This window comes from Panthera tigris, chromosome B3 (assembly GCF_018350195.1).
Source record: "Panthera tigris isolate Pti1 chromosome B3, P.tigris_Pti1_mat1.1, whole genome shotgun sequence".
In the NCBI taxonomy this organism is placed as follows: Eukaryota; Metazoa; Chordata; class Mammalia; order Carnivora; family Felidae; genus Panthera; species Panthera tigris.
The window spans coordinates 71651343-71676427 of record NC_056665.1 but is presented as its reverse complement, the minus strand read 5'-3'; the positions used below and the strand labels follow the sequence as shown (position 1 = coordinate 71676427).

At 52.3% G+C, this 25085-nt stretch overlaps 1 protein-coding gene across 2 annotated transcripts; it reads right to left on the bottom strand.

Moving 5' to 3' along the window:
- Nucleotides 1-474: 474 nt before the first annotated feature.
- ARHGEF40 (Rho guanine nucleotide exchange factor 40) lies at nucleotides 475-19197 on the bottom strand. 2 transcript variants are annotated; one of them, XM_042989348.1, is made up of 24 exons: nucleotides 19157-19197; nucleotides 16403-16600; nucleotides 14571-15816; nucleotides 14266-14433; nucleotides 14017-14137; nucleotides 13333-13429; nucleotides 13141-13221; nucleotides 12907-13023; nucleotides 11480-11575; nucleotides 11283-11398; nucleotides 10777-10903; nucleotides 9025-9147; nucleotides 8779-8922; nucleotides 7590-8200; nucleotides 7223-7454; nucleotides 6796-6882; nucleotides 5988-6203; nucleotides 5102-5272; nucleotides 3701-3878; nucleotides 2831-2935; nucleotides 2461-2604; nucleotides 1826-1956; nucleotides 1127-1173; nucleotides 475-878 (listed from the first exon to the last, which is right to left on the bottom strand). In XM_042989348.1, the coding sequence occupies exons 1-23, from the start codon at nucleotides 19157-19159 to the stop codon at nucleotides 1132-1134; spliced, it is 4554 nt and encodes a 1517-aa protein (XP_042845282.1). In that variant the 5' UTR covers nucleotides 19160-19197; the 3' UTR covers nucleotides 475-878; nucleotides 1127-1131. The 2 variants fall into 2 exon arrangements, with proteins under 2 accessions (XP_042845282.1, XP_042845283.1); XM_042989349.1 differs by lacking the exon at nucleotides 2461-2604.
- Between the last annotated feature and the right edge of the window lie 5888 nt (nucleotides 19198-25085).

Genomic DNA, 25085 nt, shown 5'->3' with positions numbered 1-25085 from the left:
AGCCATTTTGTTCAGAAATAATTCACTTCAGGCACTTAGTAATCACACCCAAAGAGCTTAATGAGAAATGAGGAATCTTGGGCTTTACCCTCAGACTTTTGGCTTCAGCAGCTCTGGGGCAGGGCCAGGAATTAGCATTTAACAAGTAGCCTAGGAGATTCTCATGCACTGTGGTCTAAGGACCTCATTTTGAGAACCGCTGGACTGTGCTGGATCCCAGCTTGACTGTGACCAGCTCAGCCTCAAGAAGTAGGTGCAGTGAGAGAGGAGAAACTTCAAAGGGTGCACTAAGCCTCTAGGCGCCACTGTGAAGAAGCACATTCTCCTACACCCAGGGTCTGTATGGGTACTGGGTACCTCGAAGCCTTGGTTTTATTTTCTGTGTTCTAGTTAGTGGTTGGGGAAGGGGAAGTGCTCAAGTTAGCAGTATCACCTCAACGCAGAGGTCTGCTCTAGCTCTGCTGAGACAAAGTGTGAGTAAATACATTTAATATAACAATAGTATTATAATAACAGTAATTACATGTATAAAGTTTGCAGTTCCCCACCCCACCCTCCTATAATGGTTTGCATAGCTCTGTTTCCTGTGACACCCCAGAATGGAGTCACCAGGAACAACAGCTGACCTGGCAGAGATGAGTGTTCTCAGGGAGAGTCGGGGTGGGATGGGACGAAGGGGAGAACTCAGGCTGACATGGAGCCGTGTCCTGGGAGTATGCAGCAGCCCAGGATGGGGCAGGACTGGATGAGGGATCATACTCCACCTCCGGAGTATGAAGGCAAGCAAGTGTGGTCACTCTGGTTCCTGCAGGAAGGCACTCGGCTGGAGAGCACTAGAGATAGCAGCAGGGAAACACGCTGGTCCTTGGACCTCCTCTCTGTCCAGGAAGCAGAGGAAAGGAAGCATTCAGTGCCCTTCCAGTCCTCCACTATGTCCCACTGCCATCCCAAACCAAAATGTGCTGAGAGGGAGGCTGGAGCCAAGTTCTCCGTCTTCTCTAGAAGCCAGAAGAGAAGAGGGAGATGGGTTGGGAGAGGGGAGAAGCTGACTTCCAAGCAGCCGGGAGGAGGGCAGCACGTGCAAAAGGGAAGGCATGCTGGATGTAGTGAAGGGGTACGGACTCACCCAGGTCACAGAGGTGTAGTGGGGTCGCTCAGGGCTCGGGCATGACTCTGCAAGGAGAGGAAGTGCAGTGAACTTAAAGGCTAAGGAAACGTCTTTTCTATACTCCTCCCCATCTCCTAAGCCTGCCAATTCACCTCTCTGTCCTCCTCCTCAAAGTTCCTGAATTTTGCTGATTTAATCCAAGTCCAAATGCTGTTGGCATTACCCCCTTTCCATCCACTCCTGCACTATGCTCCTTTTTTTTTTTTAAATTAAGTTTACTTTTTTATCAAGTTTACTTATTTATCCTGAGAGAGAGCATGAGTGGGGGAGTGGCAGAGGGAGACAGAGGGAGACAGAGAGAGAATCCCAAGCAGGCTCCATGCTGTCAGCACAGAGCCCGACGTGGGGTTCAGTCCCACAAACCACGAGATCATGACCTGAACCGAAGTCAAGAGTCAGACTTTTAACTGACTGAGCCAGCCAGGTGCCCCCTATGCTCTTTACTTAAGATTCCTTTTTACTTCTGACCTTGATGCCTCTCAGCCAAGCCTGTGGGAGAGGAGGAAGGCAGACTGGACAATATATACAACCTGCGCTCTTGCTGGGTGCACAGGCTCATTAGTTCCCCCTGCCCCCGTGGGTTGAATGATCATAATATCCCACCCAGAAAGTGGCTGAAGAGATCACCCCATTCCCAGCCCTAACGCAGGGACTTACCTGCCGGGACAGCCCTAAGATCCCTCCACTGGCCAGAGTGGGAGTGCTGCTCCCAGGGTGGGGGGGTTGCAGGCTGGGGCTGTTTCTTGGTCCTGGGGACACATCTCCAGAAGAGTCAAGTGTTTCTGGGGCTGGAGGGGAAGCTAGGGTGAGAGCAGGGTATAGAACCCCTCTAGATTACCTTAAGCAACCAAGCTGCTCCATCAGGGAAGAAAAAGCTCCATAGCAACAGGAAGCTGTGAGTCACCATAGCAATCCATTTGCAAGAGAACCCCCCTACCAAGAGGCAGGAAATTGTCAGCAGCATCATTAGAGCAACCAGGGAAGAAGCGACAGGAAACTATAAGGATTGCCGTGGTGAACCAGGAGGGTACAACAGGAAGCTGAGCAGTTTCCATAGAAACTCAAGGAGAGCTAGAGAGAGAGGTACAGAGGAAGTGCTTCTTAGCAACAGGCTGCTGTAAGCATTACCCTAGCAACCAGATGGAAAGCTCTTTTAGCAATGGGGAAGCTGTACATAGTTGTCATGGCAACTGGGCTACTTGGCTAGAAAAAGGAATTGCTTAGCAGCAAGCAGCCTGAATATCACCACGATGACCCAGCTGTTGAGAGCCACCCCTTGAGAGGTGCCTCACCCAGGGAAATTTGCTTGACGTCCAGATCCCAGGCCTCCTCCTCGACGCGGGCAGGCAGGGAGCAGGCTCCCGGTGAGAGGCCGGGAAGGGAAGGGCCGGCATGCTCAAAGGATGACACGGCCACGGAAGCCCGGGTGCGGGCGGCTGCAGAGAGGGGGGGTGGTGGTGGGGTGGTGGTGTGGGAAAGCCCTCCCGGCTCTCTGAAGTGACCCTCAGTCTCATAGAGGGCCTCCCAGTCAGTCCCACAATTTCTGGGAGGACATGTCCACTCATTACCCTTCCTTACTTTTCCACCATGCCTCCCCACTGTGCCCTCACTCTCAAGGTCTTGACTTCTGGGGGCCACCCCCCCCAGCACTCTGGCCCTCACCTCTTCCAGTGAGCAAGGCACTCAGCGTCCGCTCCCCAAGGGCTTTGATGTCCAGGAAGGGTTTATTCCCAATGCCCATGGAGACCATCTGCTGCACTCGGAGCTCTAGGGAACAGAGACCCTGTTACCAACCTCCTTCAGCCCCTCTTCGCTCCAAGCCCTAGCACTGGAATGGGAGACACTTCTTTTGCTCCTTGCCAATTCTCATTCATCTGCTATCTCCTGTTACTCTTGCTGTCGACTGTTACTACACGGATGGTGATGGTGATCCTAGACTTCCTCCTCAGACATCCGTCTCTTGTATCTTATTTGTTGCATTCTGCCTATTTGGCATTCCAGCCACCCACCTTCTCATACTCACCTTCTGCCCTTTATTGTGGACATTAAGAGCAAACCCCTCATTTTTACATACATTTATAATTTACTAAGTGTATCCATATATATCACCTTATTTAATCGGGCCTATCACACTAAAATGTAGCTGTTACTTTCCATTTTTCAGATGAGTGGAATGAGGTTCAGAGAATTATAAACAAAAATCCAACCAAAAAACCCCAAAAAGAAACACACGTACTGGTCTATGTCACCCAGCAAGTACATTCTGGACCCCAGGTCTAGTGAGCTGTCCCTCATTCCCTTTTGCCCCGCCATTTGCTCTTGCTTTCCTGAAATTGGTAGCTTCCTCTTTCCTTTTGGTACACCTTACACTAATTTCTATGTCAGCAATCTCTCTCAAGTCAGATCTTGAATCATCTCCGAAGTCATTCTTTCTCCATCCCACACCCTGTTTCCCAAGTGGTCTCCACATGCTCTGGCTAACCTGCCATAACCTTGACCCCAAGCACACCCTCCCCTGGCCCTGCCCGGTACCCTTGTTGTGGGCTGCTTGTCTCCACAGCAGCTGGGCAATAGAACTGGTCCACTTGAGTTTGATCTCTGGTGAGGCTGCCTGCAGAGTGTATGCCTCTCGTGCACGCCGCCGCCGAAACCACAACTCAAAGCAGAGGCCACTGTCACCGATGTTTTCTGTTAGCCCCATGTCAGCAGTCTGAGAAAGAGCGGAGGAGAGTGGGTGAAGACAGAGTGAATCCTGGCTAGATGGTACCACATGGAAAAGCACTACACTTAGCTTGGCATCTGGTGGATGTTCAGTAAATGTTTGCTCAACACCTACCATATGCCAAGTGCTCTACATGTAGGCTTCCTAACAACCATAATTTACAGACGGGGAATGCCCAGAGACAGGAAGCAGCTTGCCCAAGGGTTTATCACAGCTTAGCAGAGAAAGAGGGTTCAAACCCATGTCTACATTATTCCGAACCTAGGCTTTTTTCCCTATACTGTACTCGCCCCTAAAGAGCTGGAACGAACTTAGGGGAGGAAAGTTTAGAAACCCTTAGAATCATGCTGCACTGCCTGACCTAGGCCTCTAGGTCTCTTATTTTATTTTATTTTACTTATTTTATTTTATTTTATTTTATTTTATTTTATTTTAAATATTTATTTTGAGAGAGAGAGAGGGAGGGAGAGAGAGAGAGAGAACATGCATGTGGGGGGGAGGGGAATCTTAAGCAGGCTTCACGTTGTCAGCACAGAGCCTGACGTGGGGCTCCATCTCTCAAACTGTGAGATTGTGACCTGAACTGAAAACAAGAGTCAGATGCTTAACTGACTCAGCCACCCAGACATCCCCTAGAGATTTTGTTTTTAAGTAATCTCTACACCCAACGTGGTGCTTGAACTCACAACCCCAAGATCAAGAGGTGTATGCTCTATTGACTGAGCCAGCCAGGTGCCCCTAGGATTAGAGGTCTCTACTGATGTTTATCTGAATACCAAAGCTGTTTCCTGAAGCAAGGCCTCCCTCATCTTGGGTTCAGTTCTACTCGTTCCATCAACTCAAGCTATAGATAGATAGATAGATAGATAGATAGACAGATAGATAATAGAGTCCTCTCTCCTGACCCCCAGGGACCACCCCTAACTCAGAAAACATATATTCTTAATGGGAAAGGTCCTCCTCCATTCTGGGTTAGAATGCCTCGTGAGTGTCCCACATGAATGATAAGGAAAACCCCAATGACAGTAACAGGAGTTTCTATCACTCCCCCAACACCTTAACCTGATGGTTGATTAAGGTCAAAGCCTGTTTTAGATGATGCAGATTCTGAACCTCGGTTGGGGTTGAATGTCCACAACATCTTGAGTTCTCAAGAAGAGCATGGCTTCTTGTCCCGTCCCTCTCCAAATCTCCCCTTTCCAGCATTGTACCTTAAAGGCCTGCTTGTAAACAAAGGTCTCTGACCCCCCCTCAGCACCCTTGAGCTTGCTGAACAGGAGGAGATGCTCAAAGAGAAAGACATGGCGAAGGCACTTCTTTCGACCACAGATGACAGTGAAGGGGTCCCGGTGCAGGAGCTGTCCCTGCTCCTTCAGATCTGTCTGGGGAAAGGAAAAGGAAAGATAATTGGCCCTGGAGCCCTTTGAGTATATTTTGTGGGGAGTAAAAATGAGATTTATAGGGCAAGGGGCCTAATGTACTGGTTCTCAGGCTGAGTTAGGAAATCAGTGAGGGCCTTGACCTAGAATCCATCCATGGTCACCATGCACAGCGCACCTGGCCTAGTAACATAGCCCTGCCTTTCAAGACAGAAGGTACGCTGTATAGTAGGGTTATAGCCTCCCCCTCCCATAGTGTGGTTACAGGGTTATAGTGGGGAAATCTTTGAACGTTGGGGATAAAGCACCATTCTGACCCCGGAAGAGAATCAGCAAAGAATTGAAGGGGAAAGAGGTCTATCCTAGAGGAGGCAGGTTCCCTACCTATTCTGGAACTTCTGGGCTAGAAAGAAACGAGGTAGGGGAGAATAAGGTATATGTTGGGTGTTGAGGAAGAACAGAGTAGGTAAGGAAAGAGAAGAATTGGGAATGGAACAGGAAAGCACATGGGATGTCAGGCAGGACATAGCTTCTTTATTTATAGATGAGGACACTGAGGCCCAGTGAAGTTCAGTGACTTGACCAAGGCCATCTAGCTGATTAGGAATTAGAGCCTGGGCCCTCTGACCTTGAGTCTAGTTCTCTTGTCACCAGCCACACTGCATCTAAGGCCACAAGGCTAGACCGTTTGAACTGGAGTGATGAGCCATGGCCTTACCTCGCAGCCACGTACTGCCTCCACGGCCAGCAGGTCTCTGCCACGGGTCTCCTGTTCCCGGAGCAACTGCACGGCAGCCCCAAGAGCCTGGCGCTCAGAACTCAGTTCAGGCCCAGCTTCCCTTAGGAGCTCCTCCAGGAGCTGCCCATACCGAGCGAGCTGCTCCAGGGGCTGCTGCAGGGCGCGGGGCAGGTAAGGGCCACTCTCTGTGGAGCCCTAGTTGGGGAGGAGACAGACAGGGATGAGGAGGGTGGGGGCTGGAGCTGGTGGGGGCTGAGTTCTGTAGGGAAGGTGGATAGTAGTCCAGGCTTTCAGGGGTAGATTAAGCCCAGATACAGCCAAAGGTAAGATGAAAACTTTCTCCAGGAAGAAAGCAGGTAGGGGGCCTGCAGGAGAGTCAATCATCCTCTATCTTGAAGGAGAATGAAAGAGGAACACAAATTATCCCTTACAGTCTCTGGCTTTTAACTTTTGACATCACTTTCGTATCTTTCGATGTAAAGTCTTTTGATCCTCAGAGCACTCTGTGAGTTAGACAGAGTGTATATTGCACCCATTGACCAGATGCAGAAACAGAGACCCAGAGGAAATCAAGAGTCTTGCCCAAAGTCCCTCAGGATAAAAATGCATGCTCACTTGGCTTCCAGGCCGGTGTTTGTCCCACCCTCAGCAATTCTGGGAGATTATTAGTAGGTGATGTTCCTGGGCACATCCAGGAAAACTTTCTTTCCCTGAGAGACTTTGAGGGTGGCACGTTTTGGGTACTCCTGACCCCTCTCCTTCTCATGAGGGTTGGAGCAAAGGTTACCTTGGTTGGGGGGCCAAGTGCAGCCAAACCATTCTCCAGTTTGTGTCGGTGCTTCACATACTGGGCATAAAGGCTGAACTGGTCCCCCTGTGCCAGAAGAGAAGAGACAAGCCATTATCTGGTGAGAGACAAGCCTCTCCTTTTCCTCCTCCCCATCCTCACTACAACGCAGAGGAGAGATGGGCCACTGGGTCTGCCTAGGAAACGACCGGCTTCCATGTAGTGAGTGAAGGCCAGGCAGCACTCGAGGACAGGGACACAGGCTAAGGAGATCCAGAGGGGCCCAGAGAACAGGACTGGGCCCCAGAGTCTTGGACCACATACTTTGGGAAGTGGCGGGGAATGGATACTGAGAAGGAGGGACAAGTGGATGGGGCTGAAGCATGAGAAGGGAGAGGACCTGGAAGAAGTTTGAGGGGTCACTCACGTGGCGAAGAAAGCAGGCCCCAATGCGCAGGGGGTGGGTGGCGCAGCCCTGAAGCTCCCGTAAAAAATGTGTCCGGTGGAAGCTGCGAAGCCTCTCCCGCGTACTCAGGGCGGCAGCCCAGGCACCCCTCAGTTCAGGAGTCAGCTCAGGCCCAGGTGGCACTGGCTCACTCAACGTGGCCACGTACTCTTGCTCACAGGCAATCAGCTCAGACACCAGACGCTGCTGGGCGCTGCAGGAGCAACAGGAAGTAGTGTTAGAGGAGATGGGGGCACGGGAGGGAGTCACCACCTCCAACAACTTCGTAGTCTTTTCCTGCTGGGCCGTTGGGCCTGCCTCTTGGGCACTGATTGGCCTGGGCTCTCACCTGATGCTTCGCTTGCGCTCCATCCGGGGGGTGCCTACTCCCCAGGGCCCGTCTGGACCTCCAGCTCGGCCCAGCAGCACATGTTCCCGGGGTGAGCACGTCCTGTCAACCACCTCAGTACTGGTGACTTCTAGGCCTCGGATCAGCACAGTCCTTGGAGGCCTGCCCTCTGCCTCTGGAGCCAAGTCAGGGCCCTCCTCTTCACAGTCCTCCCCACAGGGCGCCAGGGAGCAATGGGATGGGGCTGCACGTGGCCCAGGGCTGCTGGGGAGCAGCAGGGAGCTAAGGCTGGGCGAGGGGCTGTGGGGGCCCCGGGAGGCCCCTCCGCTGCTAGTGCTGTCTGCCCGTCGTCGCCGGTGGCCCTGTGGACTCGCCTCCTCTCCCAGGTGTTGCTGAATCCTCCTTTCCAGCTCTTGGCAGCGGGCCCGGCAGCGGCCCCATTCTCGCAGGGCTGCAGGGCTGCCCAGGTCCAAGGCCAGGGCCCGCATCTCCTGGAAGGTGCCGGCGCTCGGCTCCGGGGCCCGCCGCAGGGCCAGGGCTGCCAGCACTGCCTCCCGACCCGGTCCCGCTCCTGCCAGCCGAGCAGAACCTTCATTCACCCATTCATGTGCCTGCCAGGCCAAAGCGGGTGGTCGGGAATGGGGAGAGAAAGAGTGAGGTTCTGTGCCACTCACACATGCTGCCCAATGACAGCTCCTGTCCTCTTTTGCCGCTGGCTTCCCAGTGCCCGTCACCCTCTTAGTCCTCTGAGAGTCCCTCTGAGAGAGGGATGTCATTATCATCCCCATTCTAAAGATGCAGACTTGAGAACTCAGAGACACTTCAAGATCTGTGCAACATCTTCACTATCCCAGCACCACTGCCTAACCGTGTCACTCCAAGCTGGTACAGAGACAAAGGGGCCTGGATGTGAGAAGAGCCAATACTTACCCCGTGTTTATCAGTGGCAGGCTCTGTACTAAGTGCTTTTATATATTACCTATGTCATCCTCACAGCAGCCCTGTGAGGTGGGTGCCTATGGAGGCATGCTCAAGTTTAGAAACTTGTCCCAGATCACTCAGCAAGTAAGTGGCAGAGCCAAGAATCAAAGGAGATGGTCTCCTGAGTCCCTGCTTTTAGCTACTACCTGATCAGCTTCTCCATGCAGAAGGCAGGCAATGGTGGGCCCAGAAGAGGATCTGCACACACCTGCTGAAAGAAGCGCTGTAGCCGCAGGGCCCGATGGAGGCCACTCTCAACCTGCTCCAGCCGCTGTTCAAAGACATCCAGAACCTTCTGGGAGGTGGTGTCCTCCTCCAGGGCCAAGGCCTCCCGGGCCTGGGCCAGGCGCTCCTGAAGAAGGAAGGCTGAACTCAGACCCCGTCCTCAGGCCTAGTCAGTCTGCCCCTCCTTCCCCGCGTGCTTCTCCTCACCTGCCCCTCTCCCCCTTCTCACCTGAACCTCAGTGCTGAAAGCCCGGAACTGTAGCTCTGTCTCTTGCAGGGCAGACAGGGAGTCCCCAGGCACAGCAAAGCTTGCCAGCTGCTCCTCCCCAGGGCCTGAGAGCCACTGTAGCACCTAAGACAGACAAGGGGGCACAGAAGGGCCGTGAGGGAGAAGGAGGCCATGTGGTGGGAAGGAGAGCTGAAATCCAGCTCCAACCCCACCACCCTAATCCACGGTCCCTTGTGTAAACCATTTCATATCAGCTGTAGTGTGGGAACGGTAACATTGGTTGGTAGTAGTTCCCACAAAGCTCTAGTGAGAGATCATTTATAAAGCACAAGAAGAAGGGGAAGCTGGGCTGGCAGGGAGCACTGAGGGAGGAGGATGAGGGCTCCAGGGCTCTGTCTGCAGGTGACATAGATAAAGCTGGTGTGGGCCTGAGGTGGATGAGGATCCTCTGGATAACGGAGGGGGCTGGGAGAAATTTCACATTCACTGAGTCCAACGACAAGTGGGCAGGGGTCCCAGGGGCCTGGCTTGGAGAGACAAGACAGTGCGCGCACGTGTGTGTGTGTGTGTCAATGTGGGTGCGTGTGTCCACCTCTAGTTGCCTATTATGGCGATCTAAGGACTCTCATATTAGTTCTGGAATATTTAACCAAAAAGGGATGGTAATATTTTCTTCTGAAGAAAGGCTGGAAGCTGGCATAGGACAGCCTGAGGAGAAGTCTGAGGATGTTCCTAATAATTAGAGCCCAACCATAAACACTTCTCTGTCCTTTGCTGAATTCATTTGGTCATCCCAACATCCTTGAGAGGTCAGTGTCATTATCATCCCCATTCTAAAGATGCAGACTTGAGAACTCAGAGACACTTCAAGATCTGTGCAACATCTCATTCCTAACAGAGCTAGAACTCAAGCTGGGAACTTTAGACTCCAAATCCTGCGTGCTAACGGTTTTGAAATGGGGAAAACAGCTAACAAGCAAGCAAACAAACAGTAAGAGATACCACCCTTTGGATACTGGGATGGAGGAAGGCACTATGTGGAAACCCCAGAAAACAGAAAGCCCTGTCCCCCACTTTGACATTGACCCTGTGATGACTCTTCCCCTGATGCCCACATGCAGGTCCATGAGGTGTTCACTCACCATGCCTGGGGCTCTGAGGGAACAATCAGATTGCAAACCACCCCCATACCCTACATGGTAGAATGATCCCTGTGGGGCTCTTAACCCCAGGAGAATAATGAAGGTTCAGAAAAGCCAGCCTTATCCCTGAATCTTCCCCACATAAGAGGCCTTAGCATCTTCCATTGCCCTCTCCTTCCAAAGTGGAGGAAGCTGGGACCTTACCAGCCTCAGGTTTGGGGAAGACATTGTATAAAGAGTTGAGGGAGCTTGGGTAGAAGTGTAGTTAAAGAGCTGGTACCAAGAGACATTTATTATTTTAAGCTAATAGGCACGCTAGAGTCAATCAGCTCTTCCCAGAATCCCCTAGGGCACCCAAGCATCTCACAGTCTCTAAGGATTCTTGATCAAAGATCAACAGTGGGGCAGGGGAGATCTGGCTTCTCTTCTTTGCTGGTCCTTAGATGCTATCTCTCCCTTGTTGAATCTCACACTGACCAGACCATCCTCCAGGGTGGGGTGAGAAGAAGGAGGTTAGGAGAACACTATCAACCATAAATGTCAGCAGAAAAGGGAGTGCTGGAGGCCAGGCTCCGGGCCAAGTAAGAGAGGTCTGGGGGTCCAGGCCCACCTGCTGGAGTCGGTGTAGACGCTGCCGCCGCTCCTGCTCTTGTACATGCAGGTTGGAGAGGCGCACAAGCTGGTGAATGGCTTCGTCCACCTCCTGGTACAGTGTAGCGGGGCCAGGGCCCTCCAGCCTGGGGAAAGAGAGGGGCAGAATGAACTATTGCCCTTATCAACCCTTCCCTGCCCCCACCCCATTCCATCCTTGCATCTTAGTATGAGATGTAGCACAGCATCGTGGGTCAGAGTACAGGCCTGGATTTGAATCCTGACTGAATTACTGACTAATCTTGGCCAAGGCATTTAACATTTCTCATCCTCCAAATCCGTCTGTAATCATAACTAGCACCTAGGGATGTAATGTGAAAATTATAGTAAGTGGAAATGCATACTCTCCTGTCCAGATACCTGCTCAGTAAGAATTATCTGGCAGCTAAGGTTTATTGACAGCTCTCTGCTGTGTCTCCATACCCCTATGTCCACCCGCCCACCCCCTCCCATCCCCCCTCATACTTGCTGCTATGGGTGGAGCGCAGCCTCATCAGGATGGCTCCCCCATCCCTCTGCAGCTCCGTCAGTCGGGGATCTGCCAGCACCTTCTGTAGGGGCTCAAGCATTCCTACAGCCTCCTGGGGGCAAGGAGCAGTTGAATGTTGGCGTTCCACTAGAGAGCCCCCATCCCAACCCTTTTGTCCCATCTCGTTTCCTACCTCTCCTTCTGGCTCTGCGGCTCCCTCCAGCTCCTCAATGGCTTGCCGCACAGAGCACAGCACACCTTGACACAGGAGGCACAGCCTTGCCACTTCCTGAAACACACACACAGGGATGGAGGTGGGGCAGTCCCAGAGACTCTTACAGAGACAATGCTCAGTTAGTTTCTGACTTTGTTGTTTACTAACTGTACGACATTAAGCAGGTCCAGAAACCTCCCTGAACCTCAGTTTCCTCAACTGTAAAGTGAGGAGAAGACACACAGGATTTTGCGAGGTTTAAAGAGATGATGCTAAGTAAGCACTTAGCATGGGACTGGTACAGCATACAGCTTAGTAAATGTAAGTCTCCTTTTCCTCTATGTGCGCTAGGTGTTCACCCTATAAAATGCTCCTCTCTGCCTGTTCAGACTGACATCCCCTTTGATGCATAGTTTAGAGACCATGTTACAAACCCTCTTTCATACTTAGCTCAGATCATGTTCACCTGTCTTTTCTTGAATGTTCACAGCACTTAGATTCACAGAATCAGAGATTATATCACAATTGCTCTATTTTTTCGTTGAAGACCCTGAGGCCTGGATGTTGGTGCAGGGAATAAGTGCAGAAAGGGTACCATCTCTGGAAGTGGGGTACAGTAATTTGTCCTAGGTCACATGGAACTAGAAGCAGACTTCATGACTGTCAGCTTGTTCCAGAACCTCAGTAAAACTACCTTACACTCTTCTCCAATAGCTTCTTACTTATGTCCCACCAAAAATCATATGCTGCTTGATATCACATTAAGAACCTGTTTAACAGGGGTGTCTGACTGGCTCATTCGGTTAAACATCCGACTTCAGCTCAGGTCACGATCTCATGGTTCATGGGTTCGAGCCCCGCATCAGGCTCTATGCCGACAGCTCAGAGCCTAGAGCCTGCTTCAGATTCTGTGTTTCCCTCTCTCTCTGCCCTTCTCCCTCTCAAAAATAAATAAACATTTAAAAAAAAAAAAACATTTAACATACTCCTCTCATCTCCCCGGTAGCCCATGGTACATGCTTAATACTGTGATCATGGGTTGTGAGCCATAAATACTTATTGAATTGAGGGGCCTCTGGGTAGCTCAGTTGGTAAGTGTCCGACTCTTGATTTCAGCTCAGGTCATGATCTCACAGTCTGTGAATCGGGCTCTGTACAGACAGCACAGAGCCTGCTTGGGATCCTCTGTCTCCCCCTCTCTTTCTGCCCCTCTGCGCTCACATACTCTCTCTCTCTCTCTCAAAAATAAACAAACATTAAAAAAAACCTTATTGAATTGAATGGAAAGGAAATCACTTTTTCTCAACCCCATGGTCATGTCTCAGATCCGCCCTCTCTCTCCCAGAATTTTCTGAGCTGGGTCATTCCTGGCTCCCAGTGTCCTGGGTAGGGGTGGTGAAGCTTACCTGGTGTGTCTCTACCCAGTAGCTGGGCGAGGGTTCCCTGTGACCTCCCAAGTCCCACGGCAGCTCCTCTGGCTTGGCCACTCTTTTCAGATCACTTTCTGACACCAACTCAGCGCCCTGTAGACATGTGAAGGCAGGGGATTCTGGCCTGGCCAACCAGGGGTTCAGGGACCAGCCTGGGGCTCTTCTCTCTCCACTATTAAGGGGGACTAGCTGGGAGTGAGGAGCTCAAACCTGAAGTCCATAGAATTCAGTCAGAGGGTCATCATGAGTGAGAAGCAGCAGACGCTGAATGAGAGGAGGGTCTCCTGAGTCCTAAGGGCAAAGAAGAATAGCCCTAAACTGCGGGCAACTGGGTGCCATTCCAGGCTACCGGGGAAGGGTTATGGTCAGGAGAAATACCTGTGTCAAGGGATGGTTGGTTACCTGAAGTTGACTTAGAACAGGAATGAGTGCTGGAGGCAGTGGGGGTGCCTTTCGAAGGTCCAACAGGATGGACAGCCCCAATATCTGGAGATCAGGCCTGTGGGGGCAGAAGAGCCAAGGAGGCAGTGTGTATGCACCTGTGTGTGTATTGAGGGGATAGTGGCCCAGGGTCTGGCTTTACTGTTACTAGTTCTCAGGAGAAGTTAGTTCCTGGTACTTTTGGGAAGCAATGGGCAAAAGGCCAAAGTGTGAGTTTGTGTCCAAGAGGCAGTGATCTAGCATTCAGGAGTCTGTATTCACATGGCTACTAAATCATAGGATCATGGTCTGAAAAATTAGGACTTCTATGCTCTGGAAGGGTGTGAACTCAATTTCAGTCCATAGCATGATGCCTACTAGGTTCTTGGGGCTTAGTAAATAGTTGTTGAGTGAGTAAATCAATACCCCGATAATCTAGGTAGTGCCTTAGGGTATTGAAAGTCAGCAATGTTGACTTTGAGGATTGATGAAGATATCCTGGAGGTTAGAGGTCAGCAAGGTCAGCAGTCAATGACTTAAAAATGTGACGGGTGAGGAACTAGGTATCCTAGACGTCAAGAAGTCAGTGTTCTGAGAAGAAAGGGGGCCAGGGTCCTCATGACCAGGAGGTTAATGTCCAGGGTGCCGCTGCTGGGCCTCGGTTACCTGAGCAATGAGTGGAGGTAATGAAGAGCAGTGCTCAGCATGTCTCGAGAGGGTGGGGGTTCTTCAGGAGGGCATGGTGGGGTAATGGTCAGCAGAGCTCGCCCACTCTGGTCCATCCCTCCTGAGGACACAAAATGGACAGTATGTCCTGGCTGGGGGCAGGCCTTGGCTGCCTCCCAACCACCCTGCCTCCCTCGACAGCCCACCCTGGTTGCTTCTCTTTCCCTCCTAACACTGATGCCCACTGACCAGTCAGGACAAGGAATCCAGATGCCATCAAGTCCCAAGCTACATCCGGGTCATCAGAGATGGAGACTGGAGAGGCCTCTTCTGGGACACTGTCCCCTTTCATTTCCTGCACAGCCTCCAAGGGTGGTGTTGGTGGGTCTGATGGAAGCCCTTCTGGACCTGTGGGTCCTGCACAGACACAAGCAGAGCTGCTGGGCCTGAGGTGGGGAGGGTTCTGGCTGTCAGGTTCCCAGCTCCTCCTCTAGCCCCCTCCCTTGGCCCAATCTATGCTGACCCTTGCCTTACCAGCTCTGGTGCCATCTCACCTGCTATGCATACTAGGCTGGGGCCCTCCTGCTCCTTCTTTCTGGCCGTCTCTTCTATAGGTCCACAGGCTTCTGGGGGCCGAGACTCTTTTTTGTCTGCTGGTCCGAGCTCCTCTTTCAGCTCAGACTCTGGCTTCTCTGAGCCTTTGTGCTCCTCCTCAACCGGGTTGCATCCTGGAAGCTCCTGCTCATTTGGCGGGGGCAGACTGACATGGACTTCCTGGTGGCTGGACTCTTCCTTGTCCCCAAGGCTCAGTGGAGCACTGTCCCCTCCTCGGCTAAGAGCCCCTCTGCCTGCAGCACGTTTCTTTCTCCTGTTTCCTTTGCCTGTTCTCCGAGGGGTGCCGGGTGGTCCTTCAGCCCCCTGGCCTGCCCCTCCCCCAACCTCCCCTGGCCTCAGGGGGCAAGGTTCAGAGGATTCCCCCAATGTCTCTGCTGGAGACTCAGATACCTCTAGGGCTGTCGCTTCTGGGAGAGCCTCAGCTCCAGGGGGAGACCCAGGGGAGGCTCCAGTGCTGCTTCCCTCACCAGGTGGGCGTGCCCCATCCTGGTCCCGGGCCCCCAGACCCTTCTGGTGCATCCAGGCCCGGTGTCTCCTGTGCCGGCCCTTTCCTCCAGCACCCTTTCGGGTGGGTACCGTCCGGGTCCTGGAGAGGCCCGAGGAGCCCTCAGCATCTGTGGGGCTCCCCCTTGCAGGCAGTGTCACTTCCAGCAGCTCCACGTACTCGCCCTCGGGTCCTTCAGCGGGGGCATTGTGCCCATCCCCAGGACTCCGGGTGCCCAGGGCCTCCTCAGGGAGTGGAGGGCTGGGGAGCCCTGGGGGTCCAGAGGGCAGCTCGGGGGGCAGTGTGCTTGGCCGATGTCCAACCATGAGGCCTCCTTTGTGCACAAATCGTGGGCAGATGAGCTCTGCCCAGGGCAGCCGCTGAATGCCAGAGGGCGCAGATAGTAGGCAAGTACTGAGGCGACCTGTTGGCCGGTCCTTATTGATGCCTTGCAGCCACTCAGGTGTGAATAGGTAGGCACAGGCCTCATTGGGCACAGGCAACTCCTGTACCCGCCCGCCCCCTGGGGCCAGGCACTTGAGTGCCAGGCGGGGTGCTTGGGCTGCTGAGGGCACCACTTGCAGGTAGAAGTCTCCTGGACGTAGCAGCTGCCAGGGCAGGGCTGCGAGCTGCACCACCACCTGCTCGTGCAGGCAGAGGGGCCAGCCCTCATGGAAGAAGAGGAAACCGCTGTACTGGGCCTGGGGAGAGAGGTGGGACTGTGCTCAGGCCCCCGCTGATGAAGCCAGCAGGAGAAGGCAGTTAGAATGGGACCACCCTAGGCAGGGCTGGCCTTTGGCCTGATAGGTCACAATCCCAGGGGAGCTGGAGGGATGTTCATGTAGCAGAGGAGGATTGGGACTGTTCAGTTTTCTGCTAGTAGGAAGCTTCTCTAGCAAACAAGTTCCATGCGTGGGAGGGTAACAACTGAGTCATTACATATGGTATGGTCAGCAGATGCCATTGTCTTAGAGGGATCAGAGACTCCTAGGAGTCTTAGGAGTCTTTATATCAGCAGAAGTGAAGGATCTCTGTTGAGTCCTGTTTGGGGGAGTTAGTATCTTGAGAAATCCATATGAGGGGGGAAATGTCTGGAATTGGGTCTGATGGGACTGTGGGAGTTGATATTTTTTTTAGGGGTCAATATTTGGGGAAGATGAGTGTCTGTGTGCGTTAGTATCTTAGTGGCCTGTGCCTCTGGGGGCCATCAGTGTTGGGAGCTGGCGTAGGTGGAAATTAGTCTGGCTAGTCTCTGAGGCGAGACAGTGGGTCTTAGGGGCCACTCACACAGGCTTCCTGCTGGACCTTGGCAAGCAGGTGCTTGGCGGGCACCAGGAAGTCCAGCGTGTACCTCAGCGCATCCTCCCGATAAGTCCTCTCCACCACCTGGAACACCTGGCCCAACAGTGTGGGGGCCGTTGCCTCGAAGGGCGGGTACAGGGCGGCCAGCGTGCTCTGCACACAGTCCTCCACTGGCTCGGGCTCCTGGGAGAGATAAGACGGGCTGCAGATCCCTGGAGAGCATGGCTCCTGGTATGGGGCTGGGAGTGACTCCCAGGGGCCACCTCATGCACATTATGTGCTCAGAGAGGACACTCAGGAAATGGTGGCTGAATGAGTCTGGGATGGCCCCGGTGGGACTGGATCAGTCAGAGTGCATAGGACTAGTGGTGTATTCCACACTGGAGCTCTGAGACGTTGGCTTTGGAGGGCCAGGGAGAATTTTTGGTGAATGTCTCTGATCTCAGGGCCATTCCTGGTTCTTGAGTTGGGACGATTGATTGCATAGGGACTCCTCAGGGAGAGACAGGCCTCTGGGCCACCAGAAGATTCAGTGATGGCTGAGAGAGTTCTGAAGGGTGGAGAGCTTTCGCACAGCCATCCTATAAGCCCCTCCTCACAGGGTCTACCATCTGGGGAGCTCCATCTCAAGTGGAGGTGCCACCATCCATGAACAATCATCTCCTAGAGATGGTCATTGGGTGGGAAGAAGGAGGACTAAAGGGCTGTCTGTGGCGTCTTTCTAGCAACCTCTTCCCTCTCAGAGTGGCTCTAAAGGAATCACCCACTTCCCCACATGGGGGATTGGGTTACAAAGAACGGGGTGGGTACAGCTGAAAGAGGAAATAGTCACAAAAGGGACATGTGGGGAAGGGAGGAGGCTTCGATGTTATGTATTTTCTGATTCCAGTAGGACCTCTCCACCAACTCCACCTGTAGCCACTGTCTCAAAAGACTCAGCCCTGCTTTCTCTAAATTTGCCTCCCTAGGTGAATCAATGGGTATCTTTCTCCAATGTGTACCCTAAACAACCACTCCTCAGGCTAAATTCCTTTGCATACTAATTTCTCTTTCAAGATGGCTTTGAAGTTCTTTGTATCAGATTTGTTCGCTCTAAGTGGGCAAGGGGATGCTCACTGCCGTGTTCATCTAGTTCTTTATGACCACCCTCCCCCAGTTTTGTCTTTGCCCTGCAGACAAAACTGCATATTTTACCAATTGCCCATCTGTCCTGACCCTCTGAGAAGCTAGGGCAGCCACTCCGGAGTCGGACATTCAGTGCGTCAGCGCGGAGACCCAGCCCCAAGGTGTGTGGGCGAGCAGACAGACCCCTCAGTGTTCCGGGGACCCGGCTAGCGGCTAGCGCAAAGAGGGGCGGAGGGAGGTGGGAGGAGGGGAGAGTGGAGAGTGGCAGGGTGAGGAAAAGTGGGCTGTCCGATCGGAGGCCAGGAGGGGGTAGCTAGAGCTGGAGCAGCGAGGCAGCTGCAACCCATTAGGGGCGGTGAGCTCATGGCTGAGCGAGAGTCTCAGCCACAGGAAACTGCAGCGGCAGGAGGGGAGGAGGGGTCTGGGGTGGGAGGCGGCGGGCAGGAGCACAGAGACCGGGCCTCCAGTCGGCCAGGACCAAAAAGGAGACCAGAGAGACTGAGTCAGCTCTCCCTGGCCCAGTTCCTCTTTTTTCTTGCTCCAGCCTCCCTGCCAGGGGGTGCCCTTCCTTCTGTAGAGAAGCAGCCCCGGTAGTGCTCCTCCCCCCACCTCCTTGCAGTGAGCGCCCCCTGGCAGGGCCTCCCCCCTCCTCCACTCTTGCAGTGAGCGCCCCTTTAGCCTTGTACCTCCCACCCCCCTGCAGTGGAGTGGGCGCTCTCTCTGGCAGTGCTCACTACTTGGAATGATTCTTCAGAGAGAACTTCTGGAGTGAAAGTTCCCAGAATAGTGTCCACTCCTGTTGGTAGGGGCTCCCCCTTAATAGTGCCACCCTGCTTCCTGTGTCCTAAGTTGCTGCTGCCAGAGTCTCCTACCTCCTGCGGGGAGCTCCCGCTGGTGCTCCCTCCCCTCTGCAGCTGAGGACTCTAAGACAGTGCTTCTGTTCCCTGCAGCAAGAGCCCTGGGGCACTCTCCCCAGACCCCCCCATCTCTTGTCTGCTCTGGCAGCGTCACGCCCCCTCCCCACTCTGTCCACTATCTTGAAGCAACCCGTCTTTCTCCACGGGAATTTCCCTCTTTGGCCACGTCCCTGGCCCCAGCCCAGCCACAGCTGTGGCCAGTCCCCCAGGGCCGGATGGGTGGGCCCAGCTCACCGGGCTGGGGACTGGGATGGAAAATGGTGGTTCCAGGCAGGTCAGTTCTCATGACCCGAGGCCGGGCCCCTTCCAGGGCCACTGCAGCACCAACCCGCAGGGGTCTCCCGCGGGTAAGGAGCTGGGACCCGGAGGGGGAGGGAAGATCCTGCAAAGGAAGGCACAGGTCGGGACAGAGGAGGGCGGGGGGAGGCGTGTGGACTGGGGGAGCGACCAAAGGGAGGATGGGGGAGGGGGCGGAGAAGAAGGGAAGAAAGAGAGTGAGAGCAATACCCGGTGGGGACAGAGCCAGACAGTGGGGCAGACAGACCAAAGAAAAGAAGGGGGGGATGGGCGGGAGGAGAGTCCCAGAAGCGCTCGACAGACCAAGGCAGGCGCTGGAGGCACTGGGCTGGGGGCTGGCGGCCCCGAGCGGGCTGCGCTAAGGCAGAGGGGGACACCGGGGCTGCGACGCCGGACTCACCATGGCTCGGCGCGGGGCCGCGTCCGACGCTCGGGCGGGCGGGGCCGGGCGCGCCGCCGCCTCCCTCCCGCCGCTCGCGTCTCGCCGGGTCTGGCTGGGGGACAGCTCCGGCCGCGGTGGCGGATCGGCCCGCCCGGGCTCCCAGGCCGCGGGGCCCCGCCAGGGAGGGCCGAGACGGCCGCCCCTCCCCGCCCCGCCTTTCAGTGCCCGCCTCCGCCTCCGCGCCGGACCCCCTGCCGGGACTCCTTCTCCCGCGCGGAGCCTCTCCGCTGCTTCCCCGACGCCCCAGCAGATCTGCCTCCCTCTCCCGCAACGCGCTTCCTCCTCCGCCCCGCCCTCCAGTGGGCAGCCCCGACCCTGGCCCTCGGACGCCCGCCTTGGCGAGGATGCCCCTCTTTTGCCGCCGCCGCCTCGCTCCCTGCAGGATCAGTTTAGCTTCCGCAAGGGACACTCCAGAGGGTGGGGCGTGCGTGAATTTTCTGGGGTACCTAGCCTAGGACTGGGGTCCTTTGGCGGCCGGCGCCTCCCGTCTGTAACTCGCCCGGGAACCTGTACTCCCCGTGGTTGCCAGACTTCGGCAGCACCTGGAGCTCGGAAAAGACCCCCAGGCCCCTGCCGACTCTGGTGGAGCTGAGGGCAGGGAAATCAGGGGATTCCTTCCACCCTCCAGGGGCTTGCCCGCCCTCTTTCCCTCCCATCTCCTTCGGCCTCGAGCCTTCTGGCTCCGACAATGGGCTCCTCTGTGCGGCCAGGGGAGGGCGGAGGCGGGGGGATAGGCGGAATTAGGGAGCTGGGAAGGCTTGGGGTGGGGGGTGGGGGTGAACATCGTGACGGAAGGGGAGCAGGGTCTTCGGATCAAATCCTCCTGCAGGGGTGTGCACTTTGGCAGACGTTTTCTGAATTCTTTTCTCCCTGCCCCTTCCCCTCTGCATCATGTCTCTCCATTTTCGGCTGGCGGAGGGAAGGCATCAGACACCCCGCCCCTCTCCCCGAGTCAGATCCCATGATTCGAAAGACCCTTCCTTCTTATGGGGTGGCGATACAAGTCTCCCAAGGTCGCTAGGGCTCAAGGCGGTGAGGATGGTTATCTGGCGCAGCAAAGAGGGGTAGTCTAGTTAAGAAAGTTCTAGTCTCACCCATCCTCCACTGCATCTGGATGTGAAATGAAGCCCCTGCGAGGGTTTCCCAGGAGAGCAGGGGAGGCTTAGGCATAGACGGGAGATGCTTTTGTTCCTCCTGCGAGCGGGCAAAGGGAAGCCCTGTAGGGGGTGGGGGTGGGGGTGGCACTTCCCAAGGGTGGACGTTTGAGAGGAGATCGGAAAGCTAAATAGTCCCCAGAGAGGGGCGTGAAGGCATGTGCCACTGCGGGTGGGGACTGACGTTTGGAAAACGTCCTGCCAGTGGGTGCAGCACCTGTGAGGCCAGGAGGCTGGAGCCTCTGGGCAGTGGTTGGAACCGCTGGAGAGGAGGGCGTCGCCTAGGTGATGAGCTCTTCTTTCACTACCTCTGAAAGCTAAACTCCATCCTTTCTCCACTCCACTAGGTCTGGAAAAGAAGAGAAATTGTTGATTCTTCTTGGAGACAAGAAGATCCCTCTGCTCCATGGTGTCAAAGAAAAAAAAAAAATCGAGGGCAAGCAAACTTTAGTGATAATGTTTCCAGCAGAGTTAGAGGTAGGGAGCTGGAGTTCATTTCCACCACTGGATTATGGGCCCTGAAGTCAAGGAGACTCTGGCTTCCTTGTCATTACTGCTGGGGAACTGGGAGAGTGAGATTTTGCTACCCCCTGGTGTCCACTTTATAAATGCTGCCCAGTAGCTGGTTACAGAGGCCAACACTTAGGAAACTTTTGTAGAGAATATATTATGAACCTTATTCACTTGCTTCAAATCCAACGGACCCATTTCCAGTGTTGGGAAAGAGTCTGAACTTTCCCTTACCGGGTCTTACCTTCCTTATACTCAAGCAGTTGTCTGGGAAACATTTGGTAGAATCCAAGTTTCCCACAATTAGGAAGTGGACATAAATTGAGCTGGCTCTGGGAGTTCATGCACTCCTGGAAAAAAAAAAAGGGTGGATCATTTTTTTCTATGGAAAAAGGGGAGGCATTGAAATTTTTTGAGCCTGCAGGGTGATGGAGTTTAGTTGCAAGGTCTGGGATCCAGCTACTCCTTTCCAGAATTTTTTTTTTTTTTTTTTTTTTTTTTTTTTTAGTGTTTATTTCTGAGAGAAAGAGAGAGAGACAGATCGCGAATAGGGGAGGGGCAGAGAGAGATGGAGACACAGAATCCAAAGCAGGCTCCAGGCTCTGAGCTGTCAGCACAGAGCCCAACACGGGGCTTGAACTCAGGAGCTGTGAGATCATAACCTGAGCTGAAGTTTGATGCTCATCCAACAGAGCCACCCAGGTGCCCCTAGGAGTTGTTTTAATCTGTACTAAATGAGAAAGATTTTATTTTAGTAAGTAAAGTGAATTTCCTTATAATGGTTAAATACACTTTCTGCAAGAATGCAGGCTGTCACCTACGGTGTGAATGCGTGTGGTATGCATGTGTGTCTGTGCAATAGAATGTATGTTGATGAGTATGTTTTGGGGAGATGTGAAGGGGACAGATGATATGGGAGGAACTGGAAGTTTGGAACAGCCCAGGCTTTGAAGCCTTCTATTGTATTCACAAACAGTTCTCATCATATTTCACCAATTTCAAATTCCTTGGAGGTTACCAAACTCCCATTTTATAGATGAACTTCTGGCTTATTGAAGTTAAATAAACTTGCTGGAAAGTGCACAGTAAGTAGAAAAGCCAGGATTTGAGCCCACGCAGTCTGACTCCAGAGTCTTCACTCTCAAACACTAAGTTACAGGGTTTCGTCTAAACTGTCAGAGTCCAGAAAAGAAGCATATTGAACACTACATCACCTTTTCTATCATCTAACCAGCATATTAGAAGATGTTTATTTTTGTAATAGCCAGTGCTGAAAGAGCGTCTAAAAGTGACAGACACATCTCTGTGGGTCAGAGAATAAAAATCCTTTTTTCCTATCTGTTCTAGAATAAGCAATAGTTAAAATAATCCCCAAGAAATTTCCAAAATGTTTTTGTAGGGAAGTAGTGTTATCGAAACATGAGAGAAAGTGGAAGAAACATTTGTTTCTGTAATGCTTATTACCCACTTTCTGTGCCCCAAGAGATGTAATTGGCATTCTAGGTAGGCTTGGGACCATAGGCTCCACTCTTTGTCCACTGAGAGTGACCAGGGCCCTGCTTTGGTCCCGGGCTTCCAGACAAGGGGGAATTGATGAAGGACCACAAATGGGAATTGTAGAGACAGGAAGGGACAGACTTGAGAGAACATGTTCTTGTTACCTGTGCCTTCCAAGGAAACTGGAGCCAAGCCTTAGTTATTTTAGGATAAGAAATCTGTGTAGTAGACAGTACATATGTTAATACTGTTTTTTGTTTAATTCCCCCTTAGTTTTGGCTTTATTTTATTGGTAATATTCCTTTAAAAATGTACAACTTTACTTTCTCTGAGCTAGGTGTCATCAAAGTCCACACCACCACCATCTTGTCTGTGCTGGTGAATTAGTTTCCATACTGGTTGACATTCTGTACTCTTACTTCCTGAGAAGCCATTCTCTGCAACCCCTCACCCAGAGCATCTTCTAAAAACTCCAGTCAGATACCCTCAACCCCTTCTAATGGCTTCCAATTTGCATATGGATCATTTCCTGCCTATCTCTCTGAGTGACCCTCCAGCCCTAGTGGCCTTTTTCCAGTTTTTTTTTTTTCAACGTTTTTTATTTATTTTTGGGACAGAGAGAGACAGAGCATGAACGGGGGAGGGGCAGAGAGAGAGGGAGACACAGAATCGGAAACAGGCTCCAGGCTCCGAGCCATCAGCCCAGAGCCCGACTAGGGGCTCGAACTCACGGACCGCGAGATCGTGACCTGGCTGAAGTCGGACGCTTAACCGACTGCGCCACCCAGGCGCCCCGCTTCTTCCAGTTTTTTAAACATGCCTTGCTTATTCCTAATTTGGGGTCTTCTTATTCTTTTTCTTCCACCTGGAGACTTCTTTTCACAGTTCTAGGGGGCTGGCTCTCATCCTTTGGGATTTTACTAAAGTGTTGGATTTTCAAATCTCTTCCATGACCACCTGGTCTAAAGTGGTCTTTCACCCATCGTCCCTTCCAATGATGTTATTTTGTTTTGTTTTCTTCACGGTATTTATCTCTTTTTGATTGTGCATGTATTTATTTATGTCCTGTCTCTCATAATAGGTCCACCAGCTCCACCATGTATCATTTGAAAATAAGTTCCTTAAAGATAAGGACCTTTGTCTATTTTGTCCCTGCTGTATCCTAGATAGTGTCTGACTAGATCCCAAGAGATATTACGAATCCAGGTGAAAATGGTAAGGGGAGCAGAAAGACCCACAGAACAGGAACAGCGGTGGGAAGAAGAGAGAGGTGAAAACCATGCCCAAGTGGTGCCTGAGGCCTGGAGTCTGTTGCTTAGCTCTCCTTTCTCCCTGGATTTGTCCTTTACAAGTTCTTTGTTTGGTGGTCAATGTTTGCAAGTGGAAAATACACAGGACAGAATTAAAGCCAAATGTGGGTGCAGCCGCTATGGAAAACATCATGGAGGTCCTCCCCAAAATTAAAAATAGAATTACCATAGGGTCCAGCAATTCCATTTCTGGGTATTTATCTGAAGAAAACAAAAACATGAATTTGAAAAGATATCTGTGCCCCTATGTTTGTTGTAGTGTTATTCATAATAGCCAAGGTATGGAAACAACCTAAGAGTTCATTGATGGATGAATAAATAAAGGAAACGTGGTGTGTGTGTGTGTGTGTGTGTGTGTATTTGTATGAATATTATTCAGCCATAAAAAATAAAATCTTGCCATTTGCTACAACATGAGTGGATCTTGGGGGAATTATGCTATGTGAAGCAAGTCTGAAAAAGACAAATACCATATGATCTCACTTATATGTGGAATCTAAAAGAACAAAACACCACACACACACACACACACACACACACACAGGCACACAGAGAACACACTGGTGGTTGCCAGAGGTGGATGGTGGGCAAAATGGGGGCAGAGGGTCAAAAAGTACAAACTTCCAAATATAAAATAAATAAGTCGTGGAGATATAATGTACATACAGCATGGTGACTATTGTTAATAATATTGTATATTTGAAAGTTGCTAAGAGCAAATCTTAAAAGTTCTCACCATAAGAAGGGCACCTGGGTGGCTCAGTTGGTTAAGCGTTCAGCTCTTGATTTTGCCTCAGATCATGATCTCGTGATTTGAGAGATGAAGCGTCATGTCACGCTCTGTGCTGACAGTGTAGACGGAGCCTGCTTGGGATTCTCTCTCCCTCTCTCTGTCCCTCCCCTGCTTGCACTGTCACTCTCACTCAAAATAAATAATCACACGTAAAATTTTTTTTAATTAAAAAAATTTTGTACAAGTTCTCATCACAAGAAAAAAATTTTGTAAGTATGTGTGGTGGCTGTTGTTAACTAGGCTTGTGGTGATAATTTTGCAATAAATATGAATTATGTTGTGTACCTGACACTACTATAATTATGATTTGGTTATAAAAACAAAAAACGGGTGCCTGGATGGCTCAGTTGGTTGAATGTCCGACTTCGGTTCAGGTCATGATCTCAGGGTTAATGGGTTTGAGCCCTGCTTCAGGGCTCTGTGATGAGAACTCAGAGCCTGGAGCCTGCTTCAGATTCTGTGTCTCCCTCTTTCTCTGTCCCTCCCCAACTCGTGCTCTGTATCTGTCTCTCAAAAATAAATAAATGTTAAAAAAATAAATAAAATAAAAAAATAAAAAACAAATGTGGAATGTCTTCTGGGTCACATGTAGGCTCACTGAGCTAGGTGAATTTGGAGGAAGC